The sequence below is a fragment of the Eschrichtius robustus genome, chromosome 1 (assembly GCF_028021215.1).
Source record: "Eschrichtius robustus isolate mEscRob2 chromosome 1, mEscRob2.pri, whole genome shotgun sequence".
Taxonomy (NCBI): Eukaryota; Metazoa; Chordata; class Mammalia; order Artiodactyla; family Eschrichtiidae; genus Eschrichtius; species Eschrichtius robustus.
The window spans coordinates 75,872,761-75,889,634 of record NC_090824.1 but is presented as its reverse complement, the minus strand read 5'-3'; the positions used below and the strand labels follow the sequence as shown (position 1 = coordinate 75,889,634).

At 39.8% G+C, this 16,874-nt stretch overlaps 1 protein-coding gene across 1 annotated transcript; it reads right to left on the bottom strand.

Moving 5' to 3' along the window:
• Positions 1-518: 518 nt before the first annotated feature.
• OR5AU1 (olfactory receptor family 5 subfamily AU member 1) lies at positions 519-1,534 on the bottom strand. The gene is given in 4 exon segments (XM_068534868.1): positions 519-589; positions 592-735; positions 738-1,302; positions 1,304-1,534. Coding segments are annotated over 4 exon segments (930 nt in total). The 5' UTR covers positions 1,454-1,534.
• Positions 1,535-16,874: the final 15,340 nt, after the last annotated feature.

Below are 16,874 nucleotides of genomic sequence, written 5' to 3'. Positions count from 1 at the left end.
TTTGGCCAGGAAAAAAAGTCAGTAAAGACAATAGAACATCATCTGAGCTTTTGAAATTGTTGTTACAGTATCATTCAAATAATTAGTCAATCAAAAAAAGTTTGTTTAAGTCAAGGAGTCAGCCTTTACAAAGAAAAGATTGTAAAGAATGGGGAGGATTTCCCCAAGAAGTGAAGGTCTTCAAGTTAGTCAAGGGAAGAATTTCATTATGAAGAATATAAATGTCAGTTTGTAACAATAAACTATAATATTCACAAACATGGAAATATGAATGAAGCATCTGAACAAAGGCATGACTAAATATTGCCAGGGGTCCAATTATGCAACAAGCCAACCCTCCTTGCTTCTTTTTAGTCTCTATGACACCATCAATTCTTTCTGTGGCAGGTAGATGCAGAAGCACCTGCAGACCAGAGAGTGCCCCCTATAAAGAGGGGTGAGCATGGCATTGTACTCAGGTTGGCACTACATAAAGTACCCTCAGTTTTCTAAAGATATGTGGTGATGAACTGAGAAGATCATTCCATTATTTTCCTTCCCCAAACCTTTCTTAAAGCTTCTTTCACATCCTTGTTTCTCAAAGAGTAGATAGGGGGTTCAGCACTGGGATCACCACTGTGTAGATCACAGCAACCTTGAGGTCTTGGGTCAGGGAGTGGCTGGACCTGGGGCGCAGGTACGTGAAAAGTGTTGTGCCATAGAAGAGGCACACAGCAGTGAAGTGGGAAGCACAGTGGAAAAGGCCTTGAACCTGCCCTGGGCTGAGTTCCTTCTCAGGATGGTGACGAGAATGAAGAGGTAGGAGACCAAGATGGTGAGGGTACAGCTCAAAAGGTTGAAACCAGCAAAAATGAAGAGCAGGATTTCACACAGCAAAGTGTCCACGCGTGACGGAGACAGGATGGGCGCTCCATCACAGAAGAAGTGAGTGACCACGTGAGCACCACAGAATTTCAGACTAAAGATACAGCTCGTGTGGATTAGAGAACTGAGGAATCCTGCACGGTAGGAGCCCACAATCAGAGAGGCACAGACCTCAGGAGGTGTGGCAGTTGGGTAGAGCAGGGGGTTACAAATAGCCGCATAGCAGTTGTAGGCCATGGCAGCAACGAGATAGCACTCACTGGTGGCAAAACCCGCATAGAAAAACATCTGAGCCATGCAGCCGGGAGAAGAGATCACCTTCCTCTTGGTTAAGAAGTTCACCAGGGTCTGGGGGACAACTGTGAAGGAGTAGCAGAAATCCGAGAAGGAGAGGCTCTTCAGAAGGGAGTACATGGGTGTGTGCAAGGTGGCACTCAGCGTGGATCATAATGGACATGATCAGATTCCCCAGCAGCGTGATAGTGTACATGCCCAGGAACACCATGAAGAGCAGTGTCTGGAGCCAGGGGTCACTGGTGAGGCCCAAGAGCTCAAACTCAATCCCTCGGCTCAGGTTTGCCCCTTCCATATTTCTCCAGTGCTCTGCGGTGTGGAAAGAGAGGACCACCAGAAATGAGGTGAAACACACAGGGGCTCTCACTGGTTTCGTTCTGCCCTATGGACAGCCTTCTGAAGATTGTTGATAGAACTTTGTCATAGAGAAGTTCCCCACTACTTGGCTGGTTGGTTAGTTAGGAAGCATGACTTGAGCAGCAATGGAAAATATAAAAGAAATATACACAGTTTGCTCTCTTAGGGATCTTAAAAAATTCTAAATAATGAAACAGTTACTTACCAAGTATTTATTGACCGTCTGCCATATGCTTAGCTCCATGTTCTTCCTGTCAGGAATTCAAGAGTGTCTGACCTCAGGAAGTTTATATTCTAGAGACAGTATATTTTATGTTTAGGCACACAGGCTCTGGCGTCAGACTGCCAAGGGTTCCAAGCCGGGACCTCACTACTAACTAGCTGTGTAAACTTGGGAATGTTTCTTAACCTCTCTGATTTTCAGTTTTCGGTAAAATAGGGATAATAACACTAATCTCAAAAGCTTGTTGTAAAAATTCAATGACTTAATTCATGTAAAGCACTTGAACAAAGCCTGGCACATTGAGAAAGAATGTTAGCTTTGATTATTCTTGTTGGAGAGATAGATCTAACACAAAACTAAACAACAATAAAATAAATAAGTGAAACAATGACAAGATTTGGCAAGCAACCTACCACCAAACAAAATAGACAGAGACACGTGTACTAAGCAAGAGTGACTAAACAGGCCTTCAGAGGATCCTGAGTGTTCTAGAGGAGTTGAAGGTGGTTCATTGGCTCAGCTATAAAATTGCCTCTCAGAACTTGGCCCAAGCCAGGCACTGCTATGGGCTCTAAAGGTGACGGGGGTCAGGATGTGGAGAGATGGGGATGGTGTAGGGCTGTAGAGAGCAGGCTGAGACCTTGCACTCGGGAGCATCAACCAAAGGGAAAATGCTACCCATCATTCACGAAGTCACCATCGTTTCCAGTGAGTAGAATCACCTTGTTCTCAAGGGCTGTTGGGCCAGCAGGGAAGGAACAGCCCTTCCCTAGGATTAGGGCTTTGTAAAAATGCCTTTTCTATTCAGAGAATGAATAAAGCCATGATGCATCACCTAAGCACCACACTCTCTTCTGCTGCATTGGCTGCTATGTTCCTGAATTACCTCTGGGCTCTGGAGTCAGTTAAGTACCCTGTGCTCTTCGGTGAGAATCTTCAGTTGTGAAGATTTTGAAACCAGCAGACGTGATTGGGGTAGGATAGAAAGGGACAAAATTGAGCCCCCTCCTTCTGCCTTGAGGAGAGTAAATGAATAATACAACTGTGAAAGATGTTGGGAGGATTCCAGAGAGGAAAGAGCTGTAATGAACAGGCAAAAGATTCTAGTTTATCCCACTGGCAGACTTTCCAGAATCAGCAAAATGCCAGAGCAGCGGAAGACTCTGGACATGTGGATAACTAAATTTACCTGTCAAGTAGGTAATGAAGGCACTATGGCTGTTGATAGAACACTGTGAGTGGTGAATGGTGACAAGAAGAAAGCATTGTAATGCCCGAAGAGGTAACATGCCCTAATGAAGTTAAGACACAAAATACGAGGGCAAATTTGAATACCAAATTGGAGCCTCGGTAACTTCTTTTAGAGCACGTGGAGCATGACTGATTTATCTGGTCACTGAGGTGTAACATTCAGCCATTCTTAACCCAACAGTTTCTAGTTTATAATAAACCCCATTATTGCAAGAATGTGGACAGCCCTTGATTTGGGTTGCAAATGTCGTTGGCCCTATTGGTGTCAAAAGCCAACTCAGCTTCAGGGCAAATTACAAGGACTTCAAAGAATTAACTGTAAAAATCCCAGGATGGAATAATTTACAGGAACTTCAAGAAAGTTGAGGAATTGTTGTTAAGAGTGAAGTAGAACTTCTTAAGACGCAGCTTCACATCTTCTTCCTCAGTTGACTGTTTCATTGTGGGTAATGGGTCTGCAAGTACCTCTCTGATTAAAAGAATGGACAAAAGCATGAGAACTTGAGCAAGAGAAGAGAAGGAATGTGGCCAACACTCAGGCAGGGAGGTGGGTTGGAATAGGGTAGGGTAGGGTAAGGTGGTGGTTAATACAATGGGTAGCTGATCAGAGCCTCTGATTTATTACTTGCTTTAAATCTACTCTCTCTTTCTCTTCTTCTCCCCTTTCCTCTCTCATCTCTCTCCTCCAACCTGCACTAAATTCAAAACTATTCAGAATATAGTTAGTCAAGCAAGAGATTGTGGAGAAATTGACATCTCTGACAGTCTTTCAAAGGATGCTGGAGTAACCACTATTTCTGTTGGCTGCAGTTTGTACCTGTGAATGAAAACGAGGAAGAAAATTTGAGTGGTCTTATCATATGGAAATGGATTGTGGAGTGGAGTGTTTAGGAGTGAGAGCAGGTGCCTGGGGCCTGTAGATGAGGGAGAAGTAAACAAGGGATTTTATTTCTACCTGCTTCTTTGCCCTCCTCCTCGGGCTAGCAGAGTGGGAGTACAACGGAGAGCTGGCAGTCAGAGGGAGCAGCCAGTATCTCTGAGCAACAATGATCCGAAGCAATCGTTCGTAAACATTAAGGTGCCCTGCCCAAGGTTCACTGGAGAAGCTTGTTTCTGTGCAGATTCCAGGTCCCAACCTCAGAAAATGGGAGCCAGTAAGTCTATAGCCAGGCCCCCAAATCTGGTGAATCTGAAACAGGTGGTTGCTGAACCATACTAAACACTGAACCATAAGAAACACTAAACCATGGGGTAACTTCCCCTGAGCCACATATAAATATCCTTTGTAAGTTGCTAGAATTCTCCGTGTCCTGGAAAATCAGATCAGCCTGTGGGGTAGGATGGTTGTCCTGGACATTCTCTTCCTTCCAGAATACGTGTCAGTAGTTAACAGTTCCCAGAAATCTGAGTATTACCTGGTGATAATCAAACACCAGCGAATTTCCTCCTTCAAGGTTGCTTGAGATGTCCTTAAGCAAACCATTTAATTCCAACAAAGCATGTGACTTGGTGGCAGAGCTGTTGCTCTGGGATCAGAACACAAGCCTTCATTAGAAAAACAGTAAAGACAAAGCCAGACTCATTCGGTCCATAGACTGAGTCTGGGGATCAGAGCCTGCTACTGACATTAACCTCTCACGTGGTGAGGGGAGGGAGGCAGCCCCCTCCCTGAGAGGCACTCACAGCCGATCCTGTACTGGGAAGAGACACCCCAGAGCTATCTTTTCCCCTGGGTGGCCCATCAGGTCACAGCTGGGGAGGACGATGTGTTCATTGATGAGGGCTTAGCAGGCAGGTTAGGAAGTGAGAATAACTGGCCCCATGTAGATCCATTAACGTGTTTGCAAAGTTACTAGCTCCTCTACCCTTGAGGAATCTGGTGATTGGGAAACTGGAAATGAAGGGAATGGTTCCACACCAGATCCCTGACAATACACTGATCATTAGCCCCAAAGGACTTCTCTACCTCAACCCCAAACTGAACTCTTGTGTAATTATTATCTGTATTTCTTCTACACTGGAAAACCAAGTTTTTACAGTTTTTCTTTCTTTTATTCCAGTTACCCAATGTACACTGGGACCTAGATTACAGCTGAGGACTTCTATGCCCATCAAGATCATAATAAAATTAGAGGTATGTGATTTACTTAACAAATACTCGGGGATTTTCTAGGGATCTTTCGGTTATTGATTTCTAATTTGATAGCATGTGATCAGAGAACATACTTTGTATGCCTTGAATGCTTTTGAATTTATTGAGACTTGTTTATGGCCCACCCAGAATATGGTGTATTTTGATGAATGTTCCATGACCACTTGAAAAGAATTATATTCTGCTGTTGTTAGGTCAAGTGGTCTATCATTGTCAGTTAGGTCATATTCCTTGATAGTGTTGTTCAAGTCTACTATATCCTTTCTAATTTTCTGCCTACTTGTTCTATCAAGAGTTGAAAGGGGAGTATATTGAAATCTCTAACTGTAATTGTGAATTTGTTGATTTCTCCTTGCTGTTTTTCAGTTTTGCTTCATGTATTTTGAAATTTTGTTATGAGGTGCATAAACATTTAAGATTGTTATGTCCTCTTGATAAATTTCCCCACTTACATCATAAAATGACCTTCTTTATGCCCGCTAATATTTTGGCTCTGAAACATACTTTTCTGAAATTAATACTGTCACTACAGTTTTATTTTGATTACTCAGCATGGTATATCTTTTTTCATTTCTTTACTGCTAACCCTTTATTCCCCACTTTTCTGCACCATTACATTTGCAGAATTTCCCCAGGCAGACCTGAAATCTTGGTCTTCTAGGATGATGATATGCCTGGAAAATTGATTTCAGATGTACCTTGACACACAGTAAGCATTCAGAAATATTTGGGGGCTTTATCAGAAGAGCTGGTATGGGCTAGGCAGAAATCAAACGAACCCTGTGAAAGGCAACTTTGCAAAGGATGGGATGAGAGCCTCACCCCAATCAGATGGTATCATAGGCAGCCTTTGTTGAGCCCTGAAAGCCAGAGATAATTGTCACTTTGATAGAGTGCTGCTGTATCTTCTTCTCCATGCAGGTATCTTTATTCAGTTGATTTCTCACATCCTTTACTTACAGTAAAGGAATTTTTGCCCTTTATTTGCGTCTGTTAGCTTGTTTCACATTAAAATCACTTTGGGGAACCAACAGTCAAAGTTTCAGGCGTGTGTGGCTTTTGTAAACAGCATATATCTAGAATATTCTCTTTTAACTAATCAGAGTATCTGTTTTTATATAGGTGAGATTTTGGGGTATTGGTTTTTTGCTTTTCAACTTTTGGGGCTTTCAGGTATATTGAATTTGTTTTATTTCTCACCTTGAGTTTTCCATTTATCATACTTTTTCCAATTTGCTTCCCTCCCCCACCCTCTGATCCTGTTCCTGTTTCCTTTTGGATTAAGTTTTCTTTGTTTTGTAATGTACGTTTTTCCCCTTCTACTGATTCCTCTATTTCTATTAGTAGCTACCCTTAAATATTTAACAATAATATTTAATTTAACAAAGTCTATCAAATATGCTTAAATCCATAAGTTCATGATGATATTTAAATTAATTGGTCACTGGATTAGTTATCTATTGTCACACAACAGATTATCTCAATAAACATTCATTTTCTTATACTTTTGGAAGTGACACAGTACTGTTAATTTTTGCAGTATCCTCCTGGTTACACAGGTCAGCCCCATTCACTGTGGGAGTGGACTACACAAGGACATCAGTACCAGGAGCTGAGAATCACTGGGGCCATCTCAAACACTGGCTATCATAGTCCTCCCTCTGGCCCTCACTGATTCATGTCCAACTTACACATGAATATACGTTCAAAATGTACTCACCCCCTCCCAAGAATCCCAAAAGTCACGTTCCATTACCGTATCAGCTCAACGTCCACAATCACATCATCTAAATCAGGTACAGGTATGGATGAAGTGCATCATGTGTGGTTCCTTACACAGAGTTTCTTGAGTACAATTCCTCTCAATCATAAGATTGGTGAGCTAAACACACAAGTTACATCTGGCTTCTACACATACAAAACACATAATGGCAGGACAGGTATGGGAAAACCACTATAGAAAAAATGGGGGGTAGGGGAAGGTGGGCACACAAGAGTCACTGAGTCACAAAAATTCTAAAATCCAGTAAGACACTTGTTGGCAAGTCCTTGATTAGGACTCAAATCCTAGGAATAATTCTCTGTGGCTCTTGGCTCCACTCTGAGATTATAGTTCTGCCCACTAAATTATCCTTCATTTTATATGAAAGCTAGCCTGTGTTTGTAGCTGAGTAGCTTTCTTAGCTTGCTTCCTGTCTGAAGGAGTTTGGGGATTGAAAGGCTTCTCTTCATTTTCTACTGTCTTACAGTTCAAGCTGGTGGTGATTCTGCCACCATGACATTCTTAAAAACTTAACAAATCTCTCTGAGATAACACTCTACCTTGAACCTCAGCTGAGACTGCTGAGGGCCTACACTCTGAAGCTTCCTGGAAGTCCTATCATTTGTCTGAACTGTTCTCTGAGGCACCACCCTGGATCTTCCTAAGGTCTTAACGAAAGATTTTACTGTCACCCTCAGCTTCATCTTGATTGATTGATTGATTGACTGGCTGCACACAGCTTGCGGGATCTTAGTTCCCTGACCAGGGATTGAACCTGGGCCCTCGGCAGTGACAGCATGCACTCCTAAGCACTGGACCACCAGGGAATTCCCAGATCACCCATTTCATTAGGCACATTTTCTACCACCTACATTACTGTAACAACAGAGTTGCTAAACTCTCTGCCACTGCATAAGATGGGTTTTTTTTCTCCAGTTTCCAATAACACTATCCTCATGTTTATTTAAGTCCCATTGGCAGCCTTCTCAAAGGCTATCAGAATTTTACTAACAGTCTCCTCAAGGCCTTTTAGACTTTCACTGATACTTTCCTCAAAGTTCTTTCAGCTTCCTCCCACCGTACTGTCAAAGACACTAACTTTTTAGGGTTTTGCTAGGTCAACGTCTCACTTCCATGTACCAAAGTCTGTATTACTTATCTATTGCTGTGTAACAAATTGTCCTAAAATTTAGCAGCTTAAAAGAACAATAAACACTTAGTATTTCACATCATTTCTGCTGGTCAGAAGTTTGAGAGACCTTGGCTCTCACCACCAGGGAAGTCCGTCAGGTGGATTCTTAACCACTGCACCACCAGGCAAGTCCGAAAGAAATTCTTAAAGAACATAACTTACCAAAACAAAGAGGAAATAGATAATCAAAATAGTCCTAAAGCTAATAAAAATTTTTATCCATTATTGAAAATTCCCGGGACTTCCCTGGTGGCACAGTGGTTGCAGCCCTGGTCCGGGAAGATCCCACATGCCGTGGAGCAACTAAGCCTGTGTGCCACAACTACTGAGCCTGTGCTCTAAAGCCCATGAGCCACAACTACTGAGCCTGCGTGCCACAACTACTGAAGCCCACATGCCCTAGAGCCCATGCTCCGCAGAAAGAGAAGCCACCGCAGTGAGAAGCCTGCGCACCGCAAGGAAGAGTAGCCCCTGCTCGCCACAACAAGAGAAAGCCTGCGCACAGCAATGAAGACCAAACGCAGCCAAAAAAAGAAATTTAATTAATTAATTAATTAATTTAAAAAAATTCTCTGCAAAGGAAAGTCTAGGCCCAGATGGCTTATCAGTAAAATTTCCCAAATATTTAAAGAATAAATAACATCTATATTACACAAAAAATTCCAGGGGATAGAAAAAGAGGAAATTCTGTTCAGTTCATTGGAAGAGGCCAGCATAACCTTGACCACCAAACTTGAAAAACACTGTAAGAAAGGAACCTACAGGTCAATTTCTCTCCTGAACATAGATACAAAAATCCTAAATAAAATATTACTAAAGCAAAGACAGCAATATATAAAAAAGGTAAACCTTACATCAAGTTGATTTTATTCTAGGAATGCAAAGTTGATTTAACATTCAAGATAGAATCTAAAGAAAGGGTACAAATGAACTTATTTACAAAACAAAAGTAGAGTCACAGATGTAGAAAACAAACATGGTTACTGTGGGTAAGGGCAGGGAGGGATAAATTGGGAGATTGGGATTGACATATACACACTACTATATATAAAACAGATAATTAATAAGGACCTACTGTATAGCACAGGGAACTCTACTCAATACTATGTAAGGGCTTATATGGGAAAAGAATCTAAAAAAAGAGTGGATATATGTATATATATAACTGATTCACTTTGCTGTACATCTGAAACTAACACAACATTGTAAATCAACTATACTCCAATAAAATTTTTTTTTAAAAATTCAAAAAAAAGGATAAAATATATAATTGTCACAATTGATGGAGAGTAAGCATTTGATAAAATTCCATATCCGCTCATGATTTTTAAAAACCTTTGCAAACTAGTAATAAAAAAGAATATCCTTAATCTAACAAAAGATAAATACAACAACTTTACAGCAAGCATCACATTTATTGGCTTTATTAAAATCCAATAAATAGTAAAAGTTTTCTCCCTGAGATCAGGAATGAAGCAGGGTTGTCCTCTATCACAATTTTGTTTTGATATTGAACTGAACAATTTGTATTCGATAGTGTGTAATAGGCAGGAAGAAGAAATACAAGGTATTGAAAAAGAAGAAACACAACTTTTATTATTCACAGACATGATTGAATACATAGAAAGTCCAAAATGAATCTAAAGAATTAATAAGTTAATTTAACAAGGACCTGAATACAAAGTTAATGCATAAAAAATAAATTATTAGAAAAGATCATTAGAAAATTAAACATCAAATGATAGCATTTCTACTGGTATCCAAAATTAATGAATTCTAATGAAAGATGTATATGAAAGCTACTACATAATACTAAAACAACTAAAGAAGACTAAATAAATAGTTATATTATTTTCATAGATTGGAAGATTCAAAATTATAAAAATTCATTCCATTTTGATCTATAGATTACATTCAGTCTCACTCAAAATCCCAGCAGTTTGTCTTTGGAAATTTCAAGCTGATTTTAAAATTATTACAGATTTTTAAAAAAGGCCCTCCCCAAATCCTCTCTGTAGCCAAAGGACTGGCAAAGGGTGGCCTAGCAGAATAGAAAATCTTTGGACAATATTCACACTACTCCAAACCACCGTAGCAAAAACTGCAGTCAGCAGTCCCAAATGAGAAACCTAGAGTTCCAACCCATCCAGCAGTAATGAGGCACCATTCTCCCTCCCTGCAGAAGCTGAATGGAGGGTCTAGACTGCCATTCCTGCCTGACAGTAACAAAGTGCCCCTCTGGATACCCATGATGTCAGTAGAGGCTGAATCAAAAGTCTAAATTTCTACCCCTACCCAGCAGTAATGAAGCATTTCTTCCCATGCAGGCAGAGGCTGAGTGGAGAGCATAAACTTTCACCCCCACCCAGTGAAAAAAAGAGGTGTCCTCCCTTACCCCACCATCAAGGTGTCATTGGAGGCCTGCTAAAAGACAAGATTTAAATAAGATCCAGAAAATCATAAAATAATACCCAGTATGTCCAGGATACAATAAAAAAAAAATACAGTTGTCATACCAAGAACCAAGGAAAGCCTCAACTTCAATGAGGCAACACCAAATGAACACCGTTGGAATTATCTTAGAAAGATTTTAAAGCAACCATCATAAAAATACCTCAATGAGAAATTATAAACATGCTTAAAACAAGTGAAAGAATAGAAAATCTCAGCAAAGAAATAGATATAAATAAGAACCAAATTCCATTTCCATGGAAATCTAAATTTCCAATTTAGAACTTAAAAATAACTGAAATTTAAAACTAACTGGATGGGCTAAAATAGTACAAATGGAGATGACAGAGGAAAGAATATGTGAATGTGAAGATAGAACAATAGAAGCTACCCTATCTAAACAACAAACAGGGACAAAAACAAAACAACCCCAAACTAAACAAACAAAGAAAACACCACCACCAACAACAAAAGAAAACAAAAAAAACCCCAAAACCTCAGGTACTTGTGGGACACTAACAAAAGATCTAACACTTGTATGATCAGAGTCCCAGAAGAACAGAAAGAGAATGAGAATTTTTAAATTAAAAAAAAAAAAAAATCTCAATTTCCCCCAAATTAGGTGACAGGCATAAACCTACAGATTCAAGAAGCCTAGCAAATAATTCCCAACAAGATGAACCCAAAGAAATCCACACAGAGAACATCATAATCAAAACTTTTGTAAACTAAGAATGAAGAAAACATCTTGAAAGCACCTAGAGAGAAAAGATACATTACCTATGGGGGAATAAGAATTCAAATATTAGACTTCTCATGAGAAATCATGGACGCCAGAAAGGAGTGGCACACTTCAAGTGCTGGAAGAATGGTCAGCCATGACTCTTTATGCAGGGAAAATATCCCTCAGGAAGGAAAGTTAAATAAAGATATTTTCAACTGAGGTAAAACTAAGAATTTTTGTCAACCAACCTATTCTAAAGAATAAAGCAAGTTCTTGAAAAAGAAAGGATCTTGAAAAAGAAACTTTGGAATATTAGTAATGAAAAATAGGAAAATGAAAAGGGTAAAAATATGACTAAACGTAATACACTATCCTCCTCTTGAATTAAAAAAAAAATTCTGTTTGACGGTTGAAGCAAAAATAAAATTGTCTGATGTGGTTCTCTATGCAGGTAAAGGAAATATTTAAGACAATTTTATGATGAAGGAACAGGGTAAAGGGATCTAAATAAGGTTTCAAAATTTTGCTCAAAATGGTAAAATAGGGCTTCCCTGGTGGCACAGTGGTTGAGAATCTGCCTGCCAGTGCAGGGGACATGGGTTCGAGCCGTGGTCTGGGAGATCCCACATGCCGCGGAGCAACTAGGCCCGTGAGCCACAACTACTGAGCCTGCGCGTCTGGAGCCTGTGCTCTGCAACAAGAGAGGCCGCGACAGTGAGAGGCCCGCGCACTGCGATGAAGAGTGGCCCCCACTCGCTGCAACTAGAGAAAGCCCACGCACAGAAACGAAGACCCAACACAGCCAAAAATACATAAATAAAGTGTAAAATTTATAAAAAAACAAATGGTAAAATAAAAGCAGTAGACTGTGGGCTTCCCTGGTGGCACAGTGGTTAAGAATCTGCCTGCCAATGCAGGGGAGATGGGAGCACTGGTCTGGGACAATCCCACATGCCATGGAGCAACTAAGCCCATGCACCACAACTACTGAGCCTGCGCTCTAGAGCCCGCGAACCACAACTACTGAGCCCACATGCCACAATTACTAAAGCCCACATGCCTAGAGCCTGTGCTCCACAACAAGAGAAGCCACCACAATGAGAAGCCCACGCACTGCAACGAAGAGTAGCCCCCGCTCGCCGCAACTAGAGAAAGCCCGCGCACTGCAACAAAGACCCAACACAGCCAAAAATAAACAAAATAAATAAAAAATTTTAAAAATGCAGTAGACTGTGATCAGTTTTGTATGTATAATGTAATATCTAAGCAATCTCTAAAAATCACTATAGAAATCTATAACAGAGTGAAAACACAATCCACAAAATGAAAGAAAATATTTGAATATAGCTCATAAGGAACTGATATTCAGAATTCATAAAGGACTTCTATAACCCAACAAAAATGAAACAAACAAGTCAATTAAAAAAATGGGCAAAGGACTTGAATAGACTTTACTCCAAAGAACATATAAAAATGACCAATAAGCACAGCAAAAATGCTCAACATCATCAATCATTAGCAAAATGCAAATCAAAACCACAGAATTCCCTGGTAGTCCAGGGGTTAGGACTGTGTGCTCCCACTGCAGGGGGCACAGGTTTGATCGCTTGTCAGGGAATTAAGATCCCACATGCTGTGGTGTGGCAAGAAATAAATAAATAAATAAAAATAAAAAACATTAAAAAAAAGAGACTCTTTATAAAAAAAAACAACACACATTGAGATACCACTTCACATCTTTTAGGATGGCTATTATCAAAAAAAGAGAGAAAAAAAATAACAAGTGTTAGTGAGGATGTGGAGAAATCGGAACCTTTGTGCATTGCTGGTGGGAATTTAAAATGGTGCAGCCAAGGGAATTCCCTGGTGATCCAGTGGTTAGGACTCGGTGCTCTCACTGCCAGGGGTCCGGGTTTGATCCCTGGTTGGGGAACTAAGATCCCACAAGTCGCATGGTACAGCCAAAAAATGGTGCAGCCACTGTAGAAAATGGTGTGACAACACCTCAAAAACTTAAACAGAATTCCCATATGATCCAGCAATTCTACTTCAAAGTATATAGCCCAAAAAAGTGATAGCAGAAACTTGAATAGATATTTGTACATCCATGTTCATAGCAGCATTATTCACAGTAGTCAATAGGTAGAAGCAAACCAGTGTCCATTAAGCAGATGGATAAACAAAAGTGGTATATGAAAAAAAAAAAAAGTGGTATATGTACCTAGGAATAAACCTACCTAAGGAGGCAAAAGACCTGTACTCTGAAAACTGTAAGATGCTGATGAAAGAAATTAAAGATGACACAAACAGATGGAAAGATATACCGTGTTCTTGTTTTTATTTTTCACCTTTTCAAGAACTTTATTTATTTTAGAATTGACTTTTTTCCCCTATATATATATTTTTAACATCGTTATTGGAATATAATTGCTTTACAATGGTGTGTTAGTTTCTGCTTTATAACATAGTGAATGAGCTATACATTTATATATATCCCCATATCTCCTCCCTCTTGCGTCTCCCTGCCACCCTCCCTATCCCACCCCTCTAGGTGGTCACAAAGCACCGAGCTGATCTTCCTGTGCTATGTGGCTGCTTCCCACTACCTATTTTACATTTGGTAATATATATAAGTCCATGCCACTCTCTCACTTTGTCCCAGCTTACCCTTCCCCCCTCCATGTCCTCAAGTCCATTCTCTATGTCTGCGTCTTTATTCCTGTCCTGCCCCTAGGTTCTTCATAACCATTTTTTTGTTTTAGATTCCGTATATATGTGTTAGCATGCAGTGTTTGTTTTTCTCTTTCTGACTTACTTCACTCTGTATGACAGACTCTAGGTCCATCCACCTCACTACAAATAACTGAATTTCGTTTCTTTTTATGGTTGAGTAATATTCCATTGTATATATGTGCCACATCTTCTTTATCCATTCATCTGTCGATGGACACTTAGGTCGCTTCCATTTCCTGGCTATTGTAAATAGAGCTGCAATGAACATTGTGGTACATGACTCTTTTTGAATTATGTATACCGTGTTCTTGGATTGGAAGAATCAATATTGTTAAAATGACCATACTACCAGGAATTCCCTGGAGGTGCAGTGGTTAGGACTCCATGCTTCCACTGCAGGGGGGCATGGGTTTGATCCCTGGTCGGGAACTAAGATCCCACAAGCCATGTGGCACAGCCACAAAAAAAAAACCAAGGCAATCTACAGATCCAATTAAATCCCTATCAAATTACCAATGGCATTTTTCACAGAAATAGAACAAAAATTTTAAAATTTGTATGGAAACACAAAAGACCCTGGATAGCCAAAACAATCTTGAGAAAGAAGAACGGAGCTGGAGGAATCATGCTCCCTGACTTCAGACTATACTACAAAGCTACAGTAATCAAAACAGTATGGTACTTGCACAAAAATAGACATATAGAGCAATGAAACAGGATAGAAAGCCCAGAAATAAACCCATGCACTTATGGTCAATTAATCTATGACAAAGGAAGCAAAAATACACAGCAGAGAAGAGACAGTGTCTTCAATAAGTGGTGCTGGGAAAACTGGATGGCTACATGTAAAAGAATGAAATTAGAACATTCTCTAACACCATAAACTCAAAATGGATTAAAGACCTAAATGTAAGACTGGATACTAAAAAAAAAAAAAAAGACTGGATACTGTAAAACTCCTAGAGGAAAACCTAGGCAGAACACTCTTTGACATAAATTGCAGCAATATTTTTTTGGATCCATCGCCTAGAGTAATGAAAATAAAAACAAAAATAAATGAATGGGACCAAATTAAACTTAAAAGCTTTTGCACAGCAAAGGAAACGATAAACAAACTGAAAAGACCTTGTGTTAGACTGGGAGAAAGTATTTTCAAATGATGCTACCAACAATGGATTAATTTCCAAAATATACAAAGAGGTCATATAGCTTAATATCAAAAAAACAAACAACCCAATCAAAAAATGGGCAGACCTAAATAGACATTTCTCCAAAGAAGACATATAGACAACCAACAGGCACATGAAAATATGCTTGACATTGCTATTTATTAGAGAAATGCAAATCAAAACTACAATGATGTATCACCTCACACCGGTCAGAATGGCCATCATTAAAAAGTCTACAGGGCTTCCCTGTTGGTGCAGTGGTTAAGAATCTGCCTGCCAATGAAGGGGACACGGGTTCGAGCCCTGCTCCAGGAAGATCCCACATGCCACGGAGCAACTAAGCCCATGCGCCACAACTACTGAGCCTGTGATCTAGAGCCCACGAGCCACAACTACTGAAGCCCGCGTGCCTAGAGCCCGTGATCTGCAACAAGAGAAGCCTGTGCACCACAATGAAGAGTAGCCCCTGCTCGCCACAACTAGAGAAAGCCCATGCGCAGCAACAAAGACCCACCACAGCCAAAAATAAATAAATAAATAAATAAATTTATTTTTTAAAAAAAAGTCTACAAATAATAAATGCTGGAGAGGGTGTGGAGAAAAGGGAACTTTCCTACACTTTTGGTGGGAATGTAAGTTGTTGCAGCCACTATGGAAAACAGTATGGAGGTTCCTTAATAAACTAAAAGTAGAGTTGCCATATGATCCAGCAATCCCACTCCTGCGCACATATCTGGAGAAAACTCTAATTCGAAAAGACACATGCACCCCAATGTTCATAGCAGCACTAGGTACAACAGCCAAGACATGGAAGCAACCTAAATGTCCACTGACAGATAAATGGATAAAGAAGATGTGGCATATATATACAATGGAATATTACTCAACCATTAAAAAAGAATGAAATAATGCCATTTGCAGCAACATGGATGGACCTAGAGATTATCATAGTAAGTGAAGTAAGTGATACAGAGAAAGACAAATATATGATATCACTTATATGTGGAATCTAAAAAAAATAATACAAAGGAGCTTATTTACAAAACAGAAATAGACTCACAGACACAGAAAACAAACTTATGGAATGGAGGAGTGGGGTGGGGTGGGAGATAAATTAGGAATTTGGGATTAACATACACACACTACTATATATAAAATAGGTAAACAACAAGGACCTACTGTATAGCACAGGGATCTATAGTCAATATCTTGTAATAACCTATAATGGAAAAGAGTCTGAAAAAGAATATATATGAATAACTGAATCACTTTGCTGTACACTTGAAACTAACACAACATTATATATTAACTATACGTCAATAAAAATTTTTAAAGCGATGTATGTATAGATATATATGTGATATAATAAAAAATAAATATTTGTACTTTGTTCCTAGTTCCTGGCACAGATTTCCTAAAACCCTTGGAATCTCCTACGTGAAAAGAGTGTCTCTTGTATGCAAGTGAGATTACTCATGGGGCGGGGGGTTGCACCTAGATATCTTCAGGATGGGGACTGGTCGCCAGAAAAACTAACAACTGATTAGAAAGCTAGAACTTTCAGCCTCACTCCCAAACCTTGGGGAGGGGGGAGGGGCTGGAGATTAAATTCAAGCATCAGTGGCCAACGATTTAACCAATCATGCCAAAGTAATGAAACCTTCATAAATATCTCTAAACAACAAGGTTCAGTGAGCTTTCA